Source organism: Glycine soja, chromosome 20 (assembly GCF_004193775.1).
Source record: "Glycine soja cultivar W05 chromosome 20, ASM419377v2, whole genome shotgun sequence".
In the NCBI taxonomy this organism is placed as follows: Eukaryota; Viridiplantae; Streptophyta; class Magnoliopsida; order Fabales; family Fabaceae; genus Glycine; species Glycine soja.
In genome coordinates, this window is record NC_041021.1 from 25,483,881 (window position 1) to 25,504,787 (window position 20,907).

The 20,907-nt window shown below is 33.9% G+C and overlaps 2 protein-coding genes across 2 annotated transcripts; both read right to left on the bottom strand.

Moving 5' to 3' along the window:
* Nucleotides 1-218: 218 nt before the first annotated feature.
* On the bottom strand, nucleotides 219-4,290 carry LOC114401926. The gene is made up of 6 exons (XM_028364500.1): nucleotides 4,195-4,290; nucleotides 4,028-4,107; nucleotides 3,355-3,440; nucleotides 3,125-3,243; nucleotides 412-630; nucleotides 219-332 (listed from the first exon to the last, which is right to left on the bottom strand). Exons 1-6 carry the CDS (start codon nucleotides 4,288-4,290, stop codon nucleotides 219-221), a joined length of 714 nt encoding a protein of 237 aa, XP_028220301.1.
* Nucleotides 4,291-10,407: 6,117 nt separating this feature from the next.
* LOC114402645 (heat shock 70 kDa protein 17-like) lies at nucleotides 10,408-19,756 on the bottom strand. Its single transcript, XM_028365293.1, has 13 exons — nucleotides 18,623-19,756; nucleotides 16,317-16,476; nucleotides 15,096-15,341; nucleotides 14,846-14,982; nucleotides 14,380-14,716; nucleotides 14,095-14,256; nucleotides 13,450-13,524; nucleotides 13,273-13,373; nucleotides 13,114-13,183; nucleotides 11,803-11,859; nucleotides 11,647-11,708; nucleotides 11,140-11,212; nucleotides 10,408-11,036 (listed from the first exon to the last, which is right to left on the bottom strand). Exons 1-13 carry the CDS (start codon nucleotides 19,612-19,614, stop codon nucleotides 10,827-10,829), a joined length of 2,682 nt encoding a protein of 893 aa, XP_028221094.1. The 5' UTR covers nucleotides 19,615-19,756; the 3' UTR covers nucleotides 10,408-10,826.
* Nucleotides 19,757-20,907: the final 1,151 nt, after the last annotated feature.

A 20,907-nucleotide genomic window follows, 5' to 3' on the forward strand; every position in this document is an offset into this window, starting at 1 on the left:
AATGTGTATTCCACAACAACGCATGATGGTAAAGGACAATGGTCTCGTAACAAAACCTATTACATAATGACAAACAAATTCAACGTAAGATACCCAACTACAGTGTGACCAATTATACTAACATCATAATTATGCAATTACCTATACAAAATTATTTCCATACACATGACCAATGCATATTATGCGATGCACAAAAGAATCTAGTGGTAGCTGATTTCTCAGAGAAAAAATGTCATGCTTTGTTGTTGTAAAAGAGAAACAATGATCACGCTGTATCGTGAAGCAATGACATATCCCATATCTATAATATTCATCCACTTGTCCATGGTAACCTACATGTAACAGACAACAAATAATGGTTAGCTAAAATGTTATTTTAACAAAAAGTGACATAATAATGAACTTACGCACTATAGATAATCCATCAACAAGTAGGGAACACTTTAATTCCTCAAATTTCTCTATGCCACCAACCAGGTGGATATACTCTTCGGACCAGCTTGTCAGTTCTTTATGCAGATGGTTGCGCACCAATGACCACAATTCTTCACCCATACCCAATAATGTAGTTATTGCCCGATAACCACAATTACCATCCGCTTTGACATCAATAATGTTTTCAATAGAATCCTGGATGCAAGGATGAAATTGATCCAACATTGGAATATTTCGTCTCTATATTGGGTCCTTAGATGATGATGCACTACGTTTCACTGATAAATTACTATTTTGCACAAAGTGTAACGCATCAACATACTCTCAATAAGACGGATCGCGTTTTGTTGACTTTTGTTGTTTGGTCAGCGGTTTTTTTGGAGCATCCTTGGTCTTCACCTTTTCTGAAGGAGGACACATGGAGTTCATATTAGGATAAAAATTTTCTCAGCTTTGACTTCAAATGTACTTTACGAAAAACATGGAGCTACTCAAAGCGTTTCGATATGATTTTCACCTCCTCAGTTATGGTCACTTGTGTCTCACATAACCCTTGATCTGAAAAACTAAGTCTCCGCCAAAAAATGTGGATTGTCTTGAGTGGTGTGGAGCTAACAACATATTTAAAAAACTCGCATGCACATGGAAGACCGTGGGTACTTCTCATGACACATCCACAACGTGAAGGGTTTTTGCTTGCATAAGCTACACGCTCAGACTCAGCAGCAATTTCATTTAAAGTGTACATTGATACCATGCCAAGTAGTTTTTTGTACAATGTTGCTTTAAACACATGCCCAACCACATGTTTGTTTGTCTCAAAAGATGCTTTAATCTGGGTGTGTTGAAGTGTCATCATATTATTCATTGCTTCCCAAACATTGCATATGTCACCAACAAAGTTTTGTAGGAGTCTCTTTAGTGACCAATGAGCAATCTCAACCCTACATATGAAATATATAGCAACATGTAAACAACCGCAACATTTTCATTTAAGTCAACACTTAAACAAATGAACACAAACAAAAAACCATATTGATACCTGTTAGTGGTTGTGTTTCCTAGATGTATCACTTTGTTGGTCTATGCTTTCACAAATATTTCTTTGTGCGGAATCACCCATGTTTGACACACATAGTCCACAAACATAGGCCACGGAGAGCAAGACATTTCAAATTTTTTAAGGTACTCATCAAAATAACTCTCACATGGACAGTCAACAAGCCTCCTACTGGACAAGTGGCCTCAGAAATATTAAGAAGGGGGGGTTGAATTAAGATTCCGTTGACTATTCCTAATTGAAATTTTCTTTTTCTTAATTATTCCCTAGATTCAATTATTTCTTTGTTAACAAGTTACTGAAATAATAAATGAAGGAAAATAACTTGCGGAAATGTAAAGACAACAGAAAGTAAAAGAGATAAGGGAAGAGAGAATGCAAAACCGGATTTATCCTGGTTCGGCCATAACCCATGCCTACATCCAGTCCCCAAGCAACCCGCTTGAGATTTCCACTATCCTTGTAAAATCCTTTACAAGCAATGAACCACAAAGGAATCCCCTCCTTTGTGTTCAGTGATTACAACCAAGAAGTTTTGCCCACTTCTTGCAATGAACCCAAAAACGGTTAGTCTTTTGAGTCCAGTGATAACAACCAAGAAGTTGTACCCACTTCTTGCAATAAACCCAAAAGCGGTTAGTCTTTTGAGTCCAGTGTTTAACCAAGAAGTCCTTCTCTTGAAAAACAGTCACCAAGAGTAGGTCTCTTGAAAAGCTTTTTGTACGAATGAAGGAGAGGAAGAAAATAGAATAGCACAAGTTTTTGCCTAATGAACTTTTCTTGACAAAGCAAGTATTGAACAAAAACTTTTAGAAAGATGTTGAGAATGATTCAGTAATCAATATGTTATGAAATTCGTGCCATGGTCACATATTTATAGCCATTTGATGGCTCTTGAAGAAACCATGTTAAAAGTTGTGACTTTTGTCAATTTCTTCAAAACTAGTCACTTTAAAAGTTGTGAGTCTCTTGAAAACTAGTCACTTAAAAGTTATGACTCTTTGAAAACTAGTCACTTAAAAGTTGTGACTCTTGGCAAATTCTTTAAAAACTAGTCACTTTAAAAATCGTGACTCTTGGTAATTTATTTTTCAAAACCAGGCACTGGTAATCGATTATCATTATAATGTAATCGATTACACATCAACAGATGTGACTCTTCATGTTTAGATTAGAAAACCAACGTTTAGAAACACTGGTAATCGATTACAAATGTTGTGTAATCGATTACACAAGTTTGAAAATGTTTTATCACAAGTTGTGACTCTTGAAATTTGAAATCCAACATTCAAAAACATTGATAATCGATTACATGCCCTTGGTAATCGATTACTACTTTGTAAAATAGTTATAAAACTGTTTGGGCTTCTGGTAATCAATTACCAGAGAGTAAAAACTTTGGTAAAAGATTTTTCTTTGGAAAAATTGTGATATTCAATCTTTTCTTTGAAAAAATATTTTTATACTTATCTTGATGCTTTTCTTGAAGTTCTTGCATATCTTGAGTCTTCTCTTGAATCTTGATTCTTGATTGAAAGACTCTTTGATTTTTGAAACTTGCTTGAATCTTGATTCTTGACTTGAGTCTTTGGCATCATCAAAATAAGCTTGGAAGCTTTGCTTCCACACCTCCATCACATAATCCCATGCATTCTTTTGAGAAACCAAAGTTTTGCACTTTGCCTTCACATTCTTGTCAATGTGGAACCGACACAGCAAGTTCGTAGCATCCGAGAATACAGTTTTCACTGCATTCATCAAAGACAAATCCCTGTCAGTGACAATAACCCCGGGGAGTGCATCAACTCTCATGAAAAGATCCCGAAACCACTATAGAGCCTAAACAACATTATTAAGACGTTCTTCTTCCAAGTAAGCAAAAGCAGCGGAGAATGTCATTCTTGTTGGTGTAACACCAACAATATCAAGCAACGACAGTTTGTACCTATTTGTTTTGTAGGTATTGTCAATCAAAAAACCAAATTACAAGAATTGGTTAACTTTACCGCATCAGGATGACTCCAGAACAAGTCACGTACAACATTATCATCCTTCAGCTTATGCCTGTGAATATATTGATCCCGATCAAGTAACATCATCAGTTGTTGCATTTTGGTGTTACTCCCTCTTATGGAAGAATGATAAGCATGTCTGACATTGTAAATTTGTTTGATCGTTGTATAATTGTTATCATTGTGCTCATTTAATGTCAATAGAATTTTTCTTGGCTTCACCAAGGACTTCATCATATCAGCAACAACAATCTTCTTATCCATTGTCAGTCGACCCGCATATGGATGCCCAACGAATGACTTTGCCATTTCGTGATTCTGAACCCCACAAATTAACTTCACCATTCATCTTTCTCCTCTCGAAATTGGCTTCGCACGCAACTTAAATAGGCATCCACATTTTTTACTGCCAGTGTATGCTCTTACCAAATTATGTTTCTTAGGCCTATACTCACCACTCCTTTCGCAAGCTATCAACAGAAATGAGACTCTTCCTTGAATACCACTATTGGTGTCTGACCTCATTATAACGGCAACAAATCCAATGTCATGAGCCAACGATTGAGACCATTGTAAAACTTCATCACGGCTAACAAACAACTATAACACAATTCAAATAAGGTCTGACATCAGTAAACATCTATGTAATATAATTATTGTACCAATAACAACAAATTACACAAATACCTGAGAAGTATTAAAGGCATCAGAGCAATCAACGTGTTTTACTTTAACGCTAGCATCTTCCTTATTTTTAACATTCATATCAACTTCTTCAGACATCATACTATCATACATCCATTGGTTTTCGTCCATCTTAATCAATTTAATGACAACAAATTATACAATCACCTCATTTGTTATTGACACAAATATAGTTGTCTACAAAAAAATTATTTTACTGCACTTTTTCATTAAAATGTCATATAAATCTAATAAATACATCATTCAATAAAATACATAATTTAGTTAAACATGTAAATACATAATCATTGTCATATAAATTTGTTTAATTATTAATCATTAGTATATTAATTTTTAAGCAATCTAAAGTTAGTTAATTATTAATCATTAGTATTTATTTTTTCACCATTCTAATTACATAATACATTTTTTTATATGAACATACGGATTGCCAATTGTTAGTCACTATTCACGACTTAGTTTTGTATTGAATAATTGCACAAAATTAGTGCCTTACCTCCAATTTATGGTTCTTTTTGTAGGAATTGTACATATTTTCATGTTTAGTGTGATTTTATATATTAGATACTTTCACTTTGTAAATTAATGTTGAAACCACTTCAGTTTTAGGCCAAAAGAAGAGAAGGTTCAAGTAACTGATGTCTCGCTAAGCGGGCAGATCCGCTTAGCGAGTGGCATCCGCTAAGCGAGGCATACAGCTCGCTTAGCGGGTTGGGAAACCCTAGAAGAGGATTAGTTAGAAATGTGCTCGCCCAACGCGCCGCCAGCTCACCCAGTGAGTAGGTTGTCTCTTCTCGCGCTTAGCACGCCTAGCTCGCTAAGCCAAAATTCACTTACTCTTGCTTAGTGAGCCAGTCTTGCTAAGCGAGCCTTCAGAAGCTTAAACGTCCAAGAAGCCTTTAAAACATTGAAGTTGGTGGAAACTTAGGAGGGAGTCGAAAACAGAGCATAAGGAGAAGCTGAAGCGACAGAAATTGAACTGCTAAAAGAGCTTAGGTTAGAGGAGTGAAGTTAGGGTTTTAAAGGGTGAAGGAGACATCCTCAACCATTCTTTGTCATTTTCTTTCACTAAACTTTGTTCCTTCCTTGTATTAAGAGCATATTTCTTGTAATGAAAGGCTAAGCCTCTTGGTTGGGAAGTTCTGTTGAACCCTTGATGTAATATTCTTTCACTATCTATTTAATGTTGTTTTTATGTGTTCATTGCTTTTATCTATGCTTATTTTTACATGCTTGTGGCTTGATCACCCATTTGTATGTATAGTTAGGATTTTTAGCATTGGGAAATGCTTTAAAGCCTTAGAACTTGATAGAGCAAGCTAGAAATATGTATGTCTAGGAATGGAGTGCAGAGATCTAGTTCATATTATGTTGTAGACTTAATGCAACTCTTTTAGGCTAAGTTTGTTGAGGGATCAAGGACGAAGTTTAAAGAGAGTTAGGCTCATTCACTAGAGGAATCTTGGTTTGAGTAATTTCTTAGCATAAGAACACTAGGATAATGTTAAATAGAGAAAAATACATAATAACATCAAGAGGAACTCGGTAGAACAACCCAACGCTTTTTACTTGACTATTTTCGCTTCTATAATCCTAAATATTTAGTTTATACTCAAATAGACTATAGTATAGAATTCAACTTGATATTTACTTTGCTTTTAGTTTATACAAAGGGTTGCTTACTGAATGTACAATGTTTGAGTAAAACAAATTTCCTGTGGATACGATACTCAGTCTTACTATTTTATATACTACTTGTGCAAATCGGTACATTTGCCGACGTCATTTGAACACCAACCCATATGGGTCATTAATCTGTATGTGCATATAATTTTTTTTCGCATACCTCTTCTTCTCCGACAATGAAAACTGACCAAAATTCACTGTATACTCCTGAGCAATGCATGTACACCACCAGAGACCAAATACGCTTCGAAACCGACCTTAACGGAAGCAACTTACGTTAAGTGACGAAGATTTTGCGGAAAAAAATAGCGTTGCAAAAATGAAAAACTCCTCCTGTTATATATAACCGAAAATACCATAAGGATATTTTCAACTTTTCTGAAAATTGCTGAAAATTGTTGGGTGCTCCAGCAAAAATGTTGGGTGCCCGAAGCAATTCCCACAAATATTTTATGTTTTGGGCTTTTGCTTGTGATACTATTTTGGCAATTGGTTTACATACCAGTCAAATTGCTAGTACTCCTAACATAAGATGGACAATTTTAATATTGTTCTTCCGTAAAACAGATATAGATTCCTAATCCATAAGAGTAAGCTTATGGATTTGTAATCTGTAAGGTTATTAGCACAACGCTCTAACCAATTGAGCTAATAGACCAATTATGTTATAAAATAATTAATGTCACTATATATAACACGAAATTTTTTAATGTATATTTAATGCACATGTAAATTTACATAATAACTTTTGTGACAATTAATTTTGATCTAATAATAATTTTTTTACATATATAAATTTTTATAAAACCTATGATTTTTATTTAAAATTTATATATATAAAAAAATACATTATTAGATCAAAATTAATTATAATAAGATCAAAATTTTAAATAATGTATTTTTAAAAATCCATAAGGATTTGTTTATGGATCGCGTAAACTTAAGGATTGCGAATCCATAAGTTTACGAATTACGTAAACTTACAGATTATAAATCCTTAAGCTTACTCTTACAGATTACGAATCCGTATTAGCTTTACAGAAGGACAATATTGGAATTACCCATCTTGTGTTGGGTGCACCAACAATTTGAGTAGTGTACAAAGCAATTAGCTACATTCTATGTATTAATTATAGGCATAAAATTAATGTTTGGCCCTTAAAATTTTCCCTAGTTTACTAATACTATTATGCCTTGCCTGGAATGTAAATTGTAATTGAACACATTATATGATAGGAGCTACAAATAATTGATGGACTAGTGCAGGTGAGGTGAGGCTTGTAAGCAAAAAAGCATGACAAGGTTAAAGAGAAGGTCACTGAGCTGAAGGCAAGTACTGAAGTACATGATCTTTATTAGCATAAAATGTAGGGATGAACTTTGTTGCTCTAAATGTTAGCAGAAAATGTTGAAGATTTTTATTAGTTGAAGGACATTACCTATTGACAAGGTCATAAACTATTCAAACATATATGCTTTCTAGCATATTTAGTTTAGATTTTATAAACGAGGGATTCTGGGGTGCATACGTGTTATGGGTCTTGCACCATACAAAAGTAACAAGAACCATTATTTGGGCTGCCAGATTTGGGAACATAGTCCATAACACACCTGGTTATAAGTTTTTTCATATTAAAAAAAGTTTCACTTATGGTAGAACTAAGAAGTCAGAAGCTTTTGTTATGCCTATTGTCGCCGAGTAGCATTGCCCGGAGTTTGTCTTCCGTATAGACACCATCCATGTTCGGTAGCATAATCCGTTTGGTTTTTGTCTTTTGGGACACGGTGATGTAATTTCCACAGTTTGGCCTACATTTTGCCTTTTAGGAAGTGAAGTATATAAGAATAGAGAAGTGATGTTGGGATTAGTTTCAATGTGCAGCCCAATGCTCTATTTATAGCATGCTAAGGATATCAAATTTCTGATCAAATCAAGATCATTATTGATAGTATCATTTTTTAAGTTATATTATTTCTTGTTACCTTTTATTGTTAACCATTTTAGCAATTAAAATTGAAATAATAATTGATCAAGTCAAACTCGTATCTAGCCATCTTTTTCAACCCAAATTTCAAATACAAAATCATACATGTTTGCTTCTCTTCTTTCATCAAAATTTTCATATTATTTATATTTTCAGTGCTAGCAAAAATATAATAATATTTCACCTTTTTTGAAATCAATTAATCATTTGATCATATTAAATTCTTTAATTTAATTAATCATCAAATATTAAAATAATTTTTTAACAGAGATTAGAACACTCGTTTGTGTGTGACCCCGTAGGTTCTATACTAAGTCGATAATATATTAATCAAATTAATATACTAATCAAGGTAGGCGTCTAACAATACTCCTTAAAGTCCGGATAGCATGAAGTAACATTTTACTTTCAAGAACCATTAGAAAAGTAGTGTAATAATTTGTTCCATCTTTGCAGCTCTGAGTTAACTCTAGAGTATGGTATTATTGTCAAACCCTTCTGAGTTAACTCATAATGACTTAAGAAACTCATTTCTTCTTTCATTTAATTTTCCTGGCCAGGATATAATTTTATTCATAGAGTTCAAACTCATTACCAAGAGTTGATGGATTCCTTCTTGATTAATCATTAATTCTACAGGTATTTAATCATATCCAATATCTATTCAACAAGTGCTCTAAAACATTAGGTGTTCAGAATCAAAATACAATAAATAACCTGTTAATTACTATGACAATCTCATGTCAAAGAAAACTATTATACCTCTTTTTGAGAATTTTCTATTGACAGTTTTATGATAAATTTTAACAATTAGAAAATTTCAATTGAGTTAGTTCAAAGATCACATCAACATGTGACTCATCTATATATGCAAATTAATAAATGAGATCTATTAATATTTATCCAATAAATACTATCGCATATATATTAATTTATCCGGATTATTGATACTTAATTACAATAATCCTATGATCAAGAACGGTTTAGATTAAAATTAGAACAAACTTGTTTCTCATTATCATAATCTCTATTATAATAACAAGTCTTTAATTTTAATCAATAACATTATCAAATGGACCATTTGACAATGAAAATAAAATAATACTTATTTTATTAAAATTAGAATTGATTACATGATGACTTGGATCGTTAACATACAAATTTATTCCCAACAGAGTTTACAGTTAAGCCAATATTTTTTTTTTGTTTTAAGTTGCCTTTAGTTAGGGTTATTCCTGATAATCGGTTTCATATGCTTCAGTTATTTGGAGATATATGGTGCATTTTTTTAGAAGCATTTTCTTAAAAATTTTAAACAAACGAATCCAATATCATCTACTGGTAAGCAAACCATGATGTTGGCATATCAGTTTTTGAATGAGTGGGGCTTTTGGCTCAAAGGATATTGAATCTTGATTTTCCTTTTGAACATATATTAGTTCCTATTAGATGGGGTCGTCCTCTAGCTAGTTTCATCAAATGCAATCTCAATGCAGCCTTCAGACTGATGACAATACCATGAGTTGGGGATTGTGCTTTTGATTTAGCTAAAACAGTGTGGATGATGCCTTGGTGCTAGAAGGTGATGCAACTAATTTGCTTTTTGCAATTTAGGAAACAACCAATTTGGCAATGACCAAGGTAGTTTTTGAGATGAACCGCAAGCTAGTCGTGGGCAAGCTTATTTGCTCTTCTACTAATTTACTGAAGCAGGTACTATAATTGCTTAGTGTACAACTCTCCTCTTATCATATCCAAACTTTAGAATAGACTTTATCAAGTGACAAACAAATACAATTGTTCATTCTCTTGCAAACTCCTATCATATGCCCTAACTTTATAATCAGGATTTTGCTAATCCTAAGTTTCATCACATTGTTCCAAATATTTTTTTGGTAAATAGTCTCTTTTGTCTCTAAATGTATAATTTGTTGATAAATACATTCCTGAAAGATGAAAATATAAAATTTAGTTTCAGAAAGTGTAAAAAGTAAAATAAATATATCAAGCAGTTAACTATTATATATCACCGTTAATAAAATAACATACGTGACACAGATAGACGAATTTGTTATATAATATTTTCTTGACTTTTCGTCTTCCCACTCTAGAAATAAAAATAGGATAAATAACCACTTTTATCATGTGTAATTCGTTGACAAAATACAAAATTTAGAAATATATCCGACGTCTGTCACCGTTTATAAAATAACCAAGATCCGAAGAAGTGAAATATGAGATATACTTATTTTTTATTCATAGTAGTTTGTGACTAATTACATTTGAAAAAATTTGTAATGATTGTACAATGTTATAATGTTTATTTTGACAAACTGATACAATATTTATTTTGGATAATTTTTGTTGTAACAAAAATTATGATTTATAATCAATATTATTGTTATTATTATATTTATTTTAAATTATGTTTATCAATAATTTTTTAAATGATAATTGTAATACACTGCTGAACATTATGAGAAAACTTAGTTTTTTGACAGAATGATTAATATTAAAAATAAGATAAAATGTATCTGCTAATTTGATTAAAAACAAAAATCGTTTAGAATCAGGAGTGACTCATGCAAAAATTCCCGTATCATGTTCTGAGCAAATCAAATCTCGAGAGTTTTTGTTTTTTTTTTTCCTTCCCCTATCACATTGCGTTTCGGCAAATACAAGTTCTCATATGACTGCAAATTACAAGTTTCCCCCTTAAATATAAAAGGAAAATAAATAATCTATACTACAGTAGTAGCCATCTAACCTCAAAATTTTAGAACTCAAGCAGCAAATGTTGCCTCAACTCTATTCTCCTGCTCGCTGAGAACTAATACTGCCTCCTTTTCACCTATTAATTCTACCATTACCAGTCTACATCTCTGACTATAAAAACGTTGCAGGTAGATGATTAAAACCGGCCTTACATGCATGCCCAGTTAATCATAGCTCATCGTGACCTTCAGATTGCTCAGTAACCGTCTCTTTGCTTGTGCCTTCTGAACTGTTGGCAGATGAATCACTTGAAGAGGAACTATCAGCTGAGTTAGAATCAGAAGTCTCTGTATTCTGCGCACTGCTGCTCTCAGTTTCGTTCTTTACAGGCTTCTGAACCTTAGGTTTGGGCTTGGGAATTCTATTAATACTGGCAACCTGTAAATGTACATCAACAAAAAATGACACTGCTTTCTTAGACCTGTAAAATCACATGCAATTACACTGTCTTGTGATTTAGACAAGTAGAAGAGACGAGTACCTTGGTTTGCAGATCAAGCACCTTCAGATATACTTCTTCAGATGTAAATGCTGGCTTACTGAATCCAGAAGTCCTTCAAAACAAGTACAGAATAAGAAATTAATAACCAGTTAGGCAGTTACATTACAACTATTGCGTGCACATTGCAATTTCCTCAATGATCAAACTCAAGTAGGTAGTGAGCAAAGTGAAAAAGTGAATAATACTTTACAAAGCTAGACTGGTACATTTTCGTAAATATTCAGAAGTGCATAAATGAAAAAGTACAATATGATCTCAAAAAGGGAAATAATCTAAAATTTTAAAGCCATTTCAAGGGATAACTTAGATTCATAACATTAAGGTTGCACTTTTTCATGGAATATTATATCTAGTTAAAGAAAAATAGAGGTACATGTTTATACAGGCAGCTGCTCATCAAGATACTTCTTTCGACTCTTGCAAAGTTCACACATAATATTGAAATGACAAGGTAAAAAACAAACTTCAATAACAACAAGAACTTACTTCTTTTGCTCAGCTTCTTTCTCATCCAACCAATTCTTCAATTTTTCAGAACTTTTTATGACCTTGCAAGTTAGGTACCAAAAAACAATGATTTTTCTGAAGGTAACACCAGCTTTAATAGATTCAAAGTTATTGAAATCAAGTTAAACCACGTACCTCGTCTACTCTTTCTTGTGGAAGCCAAGGCTTCTTTGCTTTCCACTCTTGAACAATCTGTAGATGTCATAAATGTTTCAAGTTACATTAGAAATAGCTGGCTGACGATGAATAGATAATTTTATAAATCACAATATACAATAAACTGCTTCAGATATCTATCAGCCAATCAATTGCTCATGGTAAATGTTTGGTTCACCTAACTAACACCTTTTTAATGCATTGTATTTTGATTATATGATTTCTTGAAGTGATGTGAATGTGTCCATATGATTTTCTAGGAATGGGCACATGAGTGCTGACATGATGAAAACTGGATAAACAACAGATAACCACTTCAATGAAAGTTGCCTGTTGTATCAGATCAATTTGAACCTTGTCCCTTTCGATATCCAATATCTCGAGTTCTCAACAAAGGCAACAGATGACCAATCTCTACATTCTTTCAAATGAAAGATGCTAAAATGTAATAGAAATGATAAAGACAATCTTGTTATCATATTTCAGCGCCTACTGATCCAACTTTAGCTTACAACAATAAACTACCCATGTATCAAAGGGATTAACAAAAACAACAATGTTCACCAAGCCTTATTTCACTAGTAATGTGTTTAGATAGAGAAATTTAAGTTATTAATCCAATTTAAGTGAGAATTAATTTTTTTTTGCATTATAATATATATTTTTTGGATAGTGTATTTAAAAAGTATTTGAATTTTTAGTAATTTGTGAAAATATTATCATTATATAAAATTATAGTATTTCAAATTCAACCATAAAAGTAAGAATTTGAATTCATTTTCATTTTCTCTTTCTCTCTATCTATTCATCTGTCTCTCTTCCCTCTTTTCCTTTTCTTCTCTCCCCCTCTCTCATATCTCTCTTCTCTTCTCTACCTTTCCCATCTCTATTTCCTCTCTCACTCTTCTCTTTTTCTCCCCTTTCATCCCCTTCTCTCCCTTTTCCCATCTCTGTTGCCTCCCTTGCTCTTCTCTCCCCTCTCTCTTGCTTGTTAAAAATGAAATTTTGCATATGGTGAAAATTTGGAACTTAAAAAATATGAATTACTTTATCCAAACATAACATTTAAAAAATAAGGAAATTTAAATCGAAGCAATTCAAATTCCAGGCATTTCAAATTCCTTGAAATCTTAAAGGTCTTCATCCAAACACAACCTAGGAGTGCTTGCTTAGCAACAAGGATCAATTGACATAATTCAACCCTACCAAAAATAACGCTCGGCTTCAAAAAGAACATGAAGAAAATAAAAAGCACTGAAGCACTTTACATGAAAAGTTTGTTGATGATACCTGTTTCAACTCATCAATGTACTTATGAGCATGCTCAACTGCTGCTGGCCGAGTTGTAAGCTCTTTTAACCTGAAACAGATATTAACCAATTCAGGAAAAACTTTACCACTAAAAAGGCATGCAGAGTAAAATTGATAATTATACTGAATATAACAGACCTGAAGAAAATTGGATCTCCAACAGCTTTTAACTGATCTAGATGCTCTTGAAACTCTGTTGCATTGGCATCTTCACCATCTGTATACAACCAATCTTGCACCTGACAATGCAAAAAGCTTAAGCCAATATTCTTGTAAATAACATTTCTTTTCAGTTACCCAAGGAAAAGGGTTAACCTGATCAAGCTTCTCAATGAAGGACTGGCGTTCCTCACTTGTAGAAACTTTTTCAAACTCCTCAAGCGTTTCAATCTGATAAAAACATGAGAAGCATTAAGAACAAATTGAATAAAATAGCCATATTAACAATTAGAAAAAATAATTAGTTAAATTAGTACATTTTAAACATTCTAAAATGAAAAACAACAGGCATAATGTTTTATACAGTCAGTTAACCTATAAAATAATTTAAGAAGCATTATTCCTAAATCCCAATGAAAATACATGGCAATGAGAAAAATACTCCAAACAAATGCAGATGATGCTAAATGCAAGGACAAGAATAAAAAGGAAGATCAATGGATGGGGCATTATTATCTTAAGTTAATTTGGCTGCAGGCTAGGGAACTTTGGGTTTAGAAAAATGCTCATTCTCATTCTTTCATTTCTTAATTCTCTTCTAATGGTTTTTTTCTCAAAAACCATAATCAAGACCAAGTGTTAAACTCCCTCAGTATAAACTTAGACAAAGTCAACTAATTAAAGGTCAATCTTTTAAATGAATCTCTGAAAGAAAATTGAAAGTCTTTAAAGGATAAATATTTACCCATCACATAATAGATGAAGGCTGTTAACATAACAAACGTATTGTTTTCTACCAACCTTTTCCTTGGTAGTATATATATATCCTTCTAAATTATTCTTTAACTCAGCTGTTCTTTTTCTGTCTGCATCTTTTTGATCTAGTACTTGTAATTTTCTTTTGGCTTCAGCAAGAAAATCTTGTGATAGAGACATTCCAAATCCAGTTATCTTCTCAACTATCTGCCACCAGCAAAAAGCAAAAACAAAGAAGCATGTTATATTAGAACTTATTTCAATTTCCCCCCCAAAAATCATCAGTCAGTTTAAATAGTCACAAAAATAAGGGTGTCAGTTAGCTTTCACCTTTAATGGTACCCTAAAAGTCTGCCTTTTCAGCTTTTTCTCTGTAGCAGGCTCAGTGGCAGCTTGCTCCTCTGCACTAATGTTGGATGCCTTATTAACCCCACTATCAGTTTGCACGCTTTCGTTGTTTTCCTCAGTACTATTACCAGCAGCAGATTCAGCCGAAACATTTGATGAAATGGTTGAATTCTCTATGGTCAAATTCTTCCTAGGAACTTCCACCCACTCTGTTATTTCAATAACAGCATCTGCCCGATCCAGAGAAAGAATTCCACTTCTACTAAGAGAAAAATGAATGTTTGCCTTGATGGGGGATGACAGATTCCGAGATGAGTATCTAGAAGTACAGAGGAGAAACATAAATAGAAGGGCACTAGAGATTCTAAATTTTACATGAAAAGCAATTCCTCAAGGGGCTTAAATATGCAATATGCCAACAAAACTTCAGGAATTTTTTTATGCTTACTTCTGACTTGCATCTGTCAAACCAGATATCTGGTATTGAGCAATTTCAGGAGAGGTAACACCAGGAGGCAAATAATTATCACTTTCATAAGCTAGTGAAACTTCAAAATCTTTGTTATGATTAACGGATCTAAACATCTGGTATGTAAACAATGGTAAAATGGATTAATAAAATTGGAGAATATAACTGATAAATTCATTCTTCATATAATATGTAGTCACATTGAGCATTGAATCATCAATAGATTTACCTTACTCGGGACTTTCTTCATTCGTGGTACAAGTATCTGCCTAGAGCTTTCGTCTTTTAAAAGATCAGGGCCATTCAACTCAACCACAAATCCATATAAGGAGCCATCAACCATTCCTAGTTTGCGGTTCAATTTGATTCCATCACTTAAATTTGCAGCATGCAGAGCTGCACCAAGAACTATTGCTTCATCAGCATCAAGATGCCTATCAAGTTCTTTTCTCCCAAGGAATTCTTGAAGCTTAGCCTGTAATAATATGAACAGAAAAACAATAAACCAACCTCTATACATTAATGATGGACAGCTGAGTAAAATACTTCATCTGTGAGACTAAAGCTCAAACACTATATCATATAATACATAGACAAAATAAAGTGCTGCAATTCCATTTGACAATAAATAGATACCAAATATAAGTTGATAAATACGTCATGAATTCCATACATTCAAACTTTTTCGTAATATTCATATTAGAAATAAAAGAGGTTATGCAATTTAATATATTCATGTTGTCAATCTCTCCATCGAAATCTTTGTGCTCACATTTGAGTCATCAGTAGAGCTCTTCCTTTTTCTTCATTATTCAAATCAATAAAAAAAAAAGTAGCAAGCATAACTTCACATAGAATAGGGTCAAGCTTCGACAGCATGAATAACTAAGATTGACATATAGATTATAGAATTGTTGAAGTTCAAGTGAACAGAGAATGAGAGAAAAGGACAGAAAATTGAGTGAGAGCCTGAAATTCTTTCGGTATAACTGTGTTTCTGGTACAAGAAAAGAATTAGATTTGTATGCTGAGTGCAAATCTAAATGTACAGGAAACTGTGCAACCTAAACTGTTGCAACTGAATCAGTTCAATTGAACAGAGTTGTAACAAAACAGTTTGAGTTTTGATCACTATTTAACTGAACAGTTAAACTGATTCGTTAGTTACTTCTGTTATATAACAGATGAGTGTGCACTTGCTGCGTATAACAGCTAACAACTAGCAGAGCAACTGCAGTATACAGACAGCATACAACTATAGGATACAGATACAGTTGTATAGTTTAATATGAATAAAAAATTTGTCAAAATCAGGCTTATCATGTACATAACAGATGGTATATGTATGGTAAACAAATGTTGTTGACTATCAAGCATGGAGTTCAATATCATGCAGCTATCTGCAGATCAAATACCACTGTTGACGAAGGAAAAAGAATATTAATCAAACCTGTAATTTTGGCACTCTGGTGGCACCTCCAATCAACTCCACTGCATATATTTGTTCCAATGACAGGCCAGAATGCTCAAGCACCTCTTTCACAGGTAAGAGTGATTTTTCCCAAATGTCTTCACAGAGCTCTTCAAATTTCTCACGGGTTATTGTGCTCCTGTAAGAAAGGAAGCCTTGTGTGAAGGAGTCTTAAGCATTATATGCAGTACAATTGTATAAATATATCATAACTTGATAATCAAGCAAAATTTTATTTTCCTTGTCATTTTATTGAGATTAGTCTAAGTATTTCACTTAAAAAGCTTGGGCATGTAAGGGAATTTCATTCTACAGATGTATTTCTTGACTTCCCCTTTTCAGATTTCCTAATCATTTGAAAACATCAAACTTCCTTCAGATTGATACCATAAGATTTAAGATACCAGCCAATCCTATCTATTAACCAATATGCAGCACTGTCCTTAAGGGTACTGGTGGAAACACAGGCGCTGTCATGCTTGTGTGTCCACATTTCTACTGCGCTATCATATTTTATTGTGCTAAAATTTATATATTGAAATAATATTTCTTATTATATGTAAATTGATGTGCATACTAATTTTAGTTTAATATGTTTTCTAATGTATAAATAATTTAACTTCTTATGTCTCTTTGTTATGATAACATGATAAATTAATATATTATGTTTGTAAATACATGCCTATCTATACACAGATGATCAAATCCTTTGTGGTACATACTTGAATATCATTATATTTGATAAATGCATTTGTGAAATATTGAAATGGTAACATTATTATGTCACGTGTTGAATGTTTTTCTTCTTATTTTGATCTTTAATTATCTTTGCTCTCAGAGTGTATATGCTTCAATTCTAAGGATTTTTTTATATATTTAAAAGTAAGATATGTGCCGAAAATAAAAATAAGAGAAATGGATAAATATATAAAGTAAATATAAAAAAATATGTGTAGAAAGTAAAGATTATCTAAACATTTGCAGACGGTGACAAATTAGTGGGACTTAATTTGAAAGAAGGAAGAAGGAGACAGTTGTGGCCTCTTTGGAAAATAACTGTTCCACTACTCCACCTCAGTTTTACGTCTATTTTGCAAACTGCTTAGTAACATTCCTTGCGGAAAAAGTTAGAAGAATACGGTATAGAGGAGTATATATAGGCACATGAATATTTGAGGGAGAAAAGGTTTAGTGGACAGTTTTTGTGATAAGGTGGGGGCAGTACGCAGTGGGGGTTATTATATTACTTTACTGTTACTACTTTAATATTATTAAGGATAAAATGGTCTAAAAATGTAAAGACCAAAAAAACAGTTATACATAGTTGTATCACCTTTATATATTGGTATGGATATGTAACTCAACTCCTAAGACTGATGCCCCTTTCTCAACTCTCAGCCAGCCAGTAAAACCTAAGGCTCCTTCTTGCTAATTAATTGCAAACAACTACTAGTCAGTCATATGTAAGCTAAACTATTTTTTTAATGGGAAATGCTATTATCAACAATTCCTTTTTTTCTGATTTTCCCAACTACTTTTTACCCAATGAAAATTCTAGGACATACTTTTACTGAAGGGTTGGAGCAGATCAGATCACAATTTCCCAAGACTGGTGCCACTTTACCAACTCAGGCAGTCAGTTGAAGCAAAAGCAAACTGTCTTCTTGGTACCTGCCTTCGCTGCTGTAATTATTTTACAGGGAAGCTATGATGCATGGGTATTCTTATCCAATTCCAATACCCATAGTGGATATGTTTCCAACGCAAGTACTTATTGGATACATATGGATGCATACCCAATAATCATATCACTGACATAAAACTTGGCCCATAAAAAATAGTAAGTTTAGTTACTGAGGGGTTTAGTATGCCTACTAAATGAGACAAAATGCTAATTCACTCCCTTCAAAAAATCATTTTGAAAAGACAAAACATCCCTCCTTCCAATACAAAAAAATGTGTTCCTAGTTCCTAGAAATATTATCAGTTGAATTGGTTTTTTCAAAAAAAGAAAAAGTACAAAATTCTTTTAGACTAAATATTTCCCATATTAGTCTGCCATGATAATATATAGGATAAAAATTGGTTGTTATTTTCCTTGCTGTTCTCGTTCATAATATTAATAAATTAATAAAGTATTCATAAGCTAAAGAGGATGTTAAAGTACAGTGTACAATAAGGTTGCACCATGATTCTTATCACAAACTGCCAACTTTTGTTCAGTCCCATAGAGTATAACATACAAACTCATAAAAATCAGGAATACAATTTTAAAATCCACGTACCTGAAATCGACGTCATCAAGAAGCGATTCAACTGAAATAGGAGCTGCTGTGTTAGCACTAAGAATCTCTTTAGTCCTTTTAACCTGTTTCTTCAACTTAGCCATAGCCTTGGGGAACTTCCGGACATCGATTCCACCTCCAACATGTGCATTGAACTGATCCGCAAAATACTCGACCAACCGAAGCTCCATATGCTGGCCACCGAGCTCCGGGTTCCAGCGCACGTCCTTCACCTGAAACTGATTCACCGATACGCTCTTCTCGTACTCCTTCCCCTTGTACGCTGAGAAGTACACGAGCGCCGCGTAGCTGCTGCTCGCGCCCATGTCGTAGAAGATCACGTGCCGAGACTCGTTCGAGAAGTCCTTGTCGATCCCGTACTGCAGCGCCGCGCCGGAATGCTCGTTTATCAGAGACAAAACTTTAATCCCCGCTAACTGCGCCGCCGCAAGCAACCCTCTCCGCTCCGCCTGTCCCATGTGCGGCGGCACCGCGATCACCGCGTCCTTTATCGGAATCTTCGCGTGAAACTCTGCCAAATTAGCCGCATAACCTAACACCATGGCCACCAGCTCCTCGGGGGAGTAAACGGCGTCGTCGTTTTCGCTTTGGAAACTCACGCCACCTCGTGAATCTTCCTTGGTCTGGAAGGGAAGGTACATTGAGTTGAGAATCCTCTGCCCGGAGGCGTAGGGTTTGGCGATGAGGTCGCGCATTTGGGAATAGACCTTCTGCGGGTAGCGCGCGGCGAGGCCGGCGGCCTCCTCACCGAGGAGGCGGTCGCCGTCGTGGAAGGAGACCAGCGCCGGGGATTTGCGCTTGGACATCTCGTTGATCGCAACGCAGATCGGGGATTGGCCGGGCTTCAGGTTCACCACCGCCACTTTCACCGATTCGGAACCTAGATCGACGCTGAAGACCGCGGACTGCGACGGAGAGAACATGAGCGCGACGGAGAACAGCGCCAGTAGCGCCACCTTCAACGACGCCATTTTTTGCGGCGTTTGGCCGCTGAGAAAGTGAGGGAAAATTAAGTGAATATGTTTTGCGGGAAAATGCGAGAGTGTGGTGGCGCGGTGGTGAGTTTAATAGAATGAACAATAATAATTTTAAATAATAATGACAGTGAAACAGAAAACGAGTTTGTTTGGAGACTTTGGAGTGTATTATACGGAGGAGGAAGTGTGACAGAGTGAAGAAGGATTTAGCCAGTGATTAAAGGACACGTGGAAGAATGTACACGTGGCGAGAATTGAGATGGTGTGTGGTGTTGTTCTTGAGTCGTCCTTCACCCTTTTGCTGAAGGTTCTCGCTGAGTCAAGAGTCTAGCAAATGATGCAGTAAATGACGCTTCTGACCTTATAGACTATAGACTGTGCTTACATTGCGTGATTGCAAAAACCTTACTCACCACTCCGTTTATAAGCTTTTTCACCAAAATAGAGTACTTTTTTAAACAAAACATCTATGGGAGGGTCTCAAGACAATATACATAAATGGGTAATTCTAACCATGTAAAATTTGACTATGCCAATTAAAGTTCTTTTTCATGTGAGTGTGTCAAATAAAGTGGCATCATCCTGTTTTTTAGGAGGCGTTATCCTATGATTTGTCTTTCTTGTTTTTCGTTTTTTATAGTCTCAATAGGAGATGTCACTTTGTTTGTCTAGAGGTATCATCTGGTTTGCCTTTATATTTTTTTGTAGTTGAATATGAGGTGTCATCCTATTCATTGTCAACAAGAGGCGTCATCTTGTTCTTTGACATAAATAGAAGTGAAATTTTTATTAAAAGTTTATTTTTTTTAATGTATTTAAAATTAGATATAATTCTCTAAGTTTTTTGAGAATTTAGTTGTAGAAAATAAAATTATTTTAAGTATTTTTTTCAATTAGGTTTATCTTTTTTTTTCTTTTAGATTGAAACAATTTTAGCCTTTTTTTAATTAATTTTTAGGTTAGATAATTGGTTTCCACTACTTTATGGGTTGACTGTTTTGTTTTTCGTTAATTTGTTATATTTTGCTATTTTTTTATAATTTAGTTGTCTTTATTTGTAATATTTAAGCAGTGTTACTCTGTTACAAAATATAATATTAATATTTAATAATTTATATGTATTTGTGAAAACAAGTGAAGATATTATAGGTTCTTAAAATATGATAAATTTAAATGCATGACAAATTATTATGATTTACGTGAGATCAATTTTGTGGACAATTAGTTTTGTTGTGCCCTTAATGGATGCATTGACTACATGTTTGAGTACATTGAGATTATATTGAG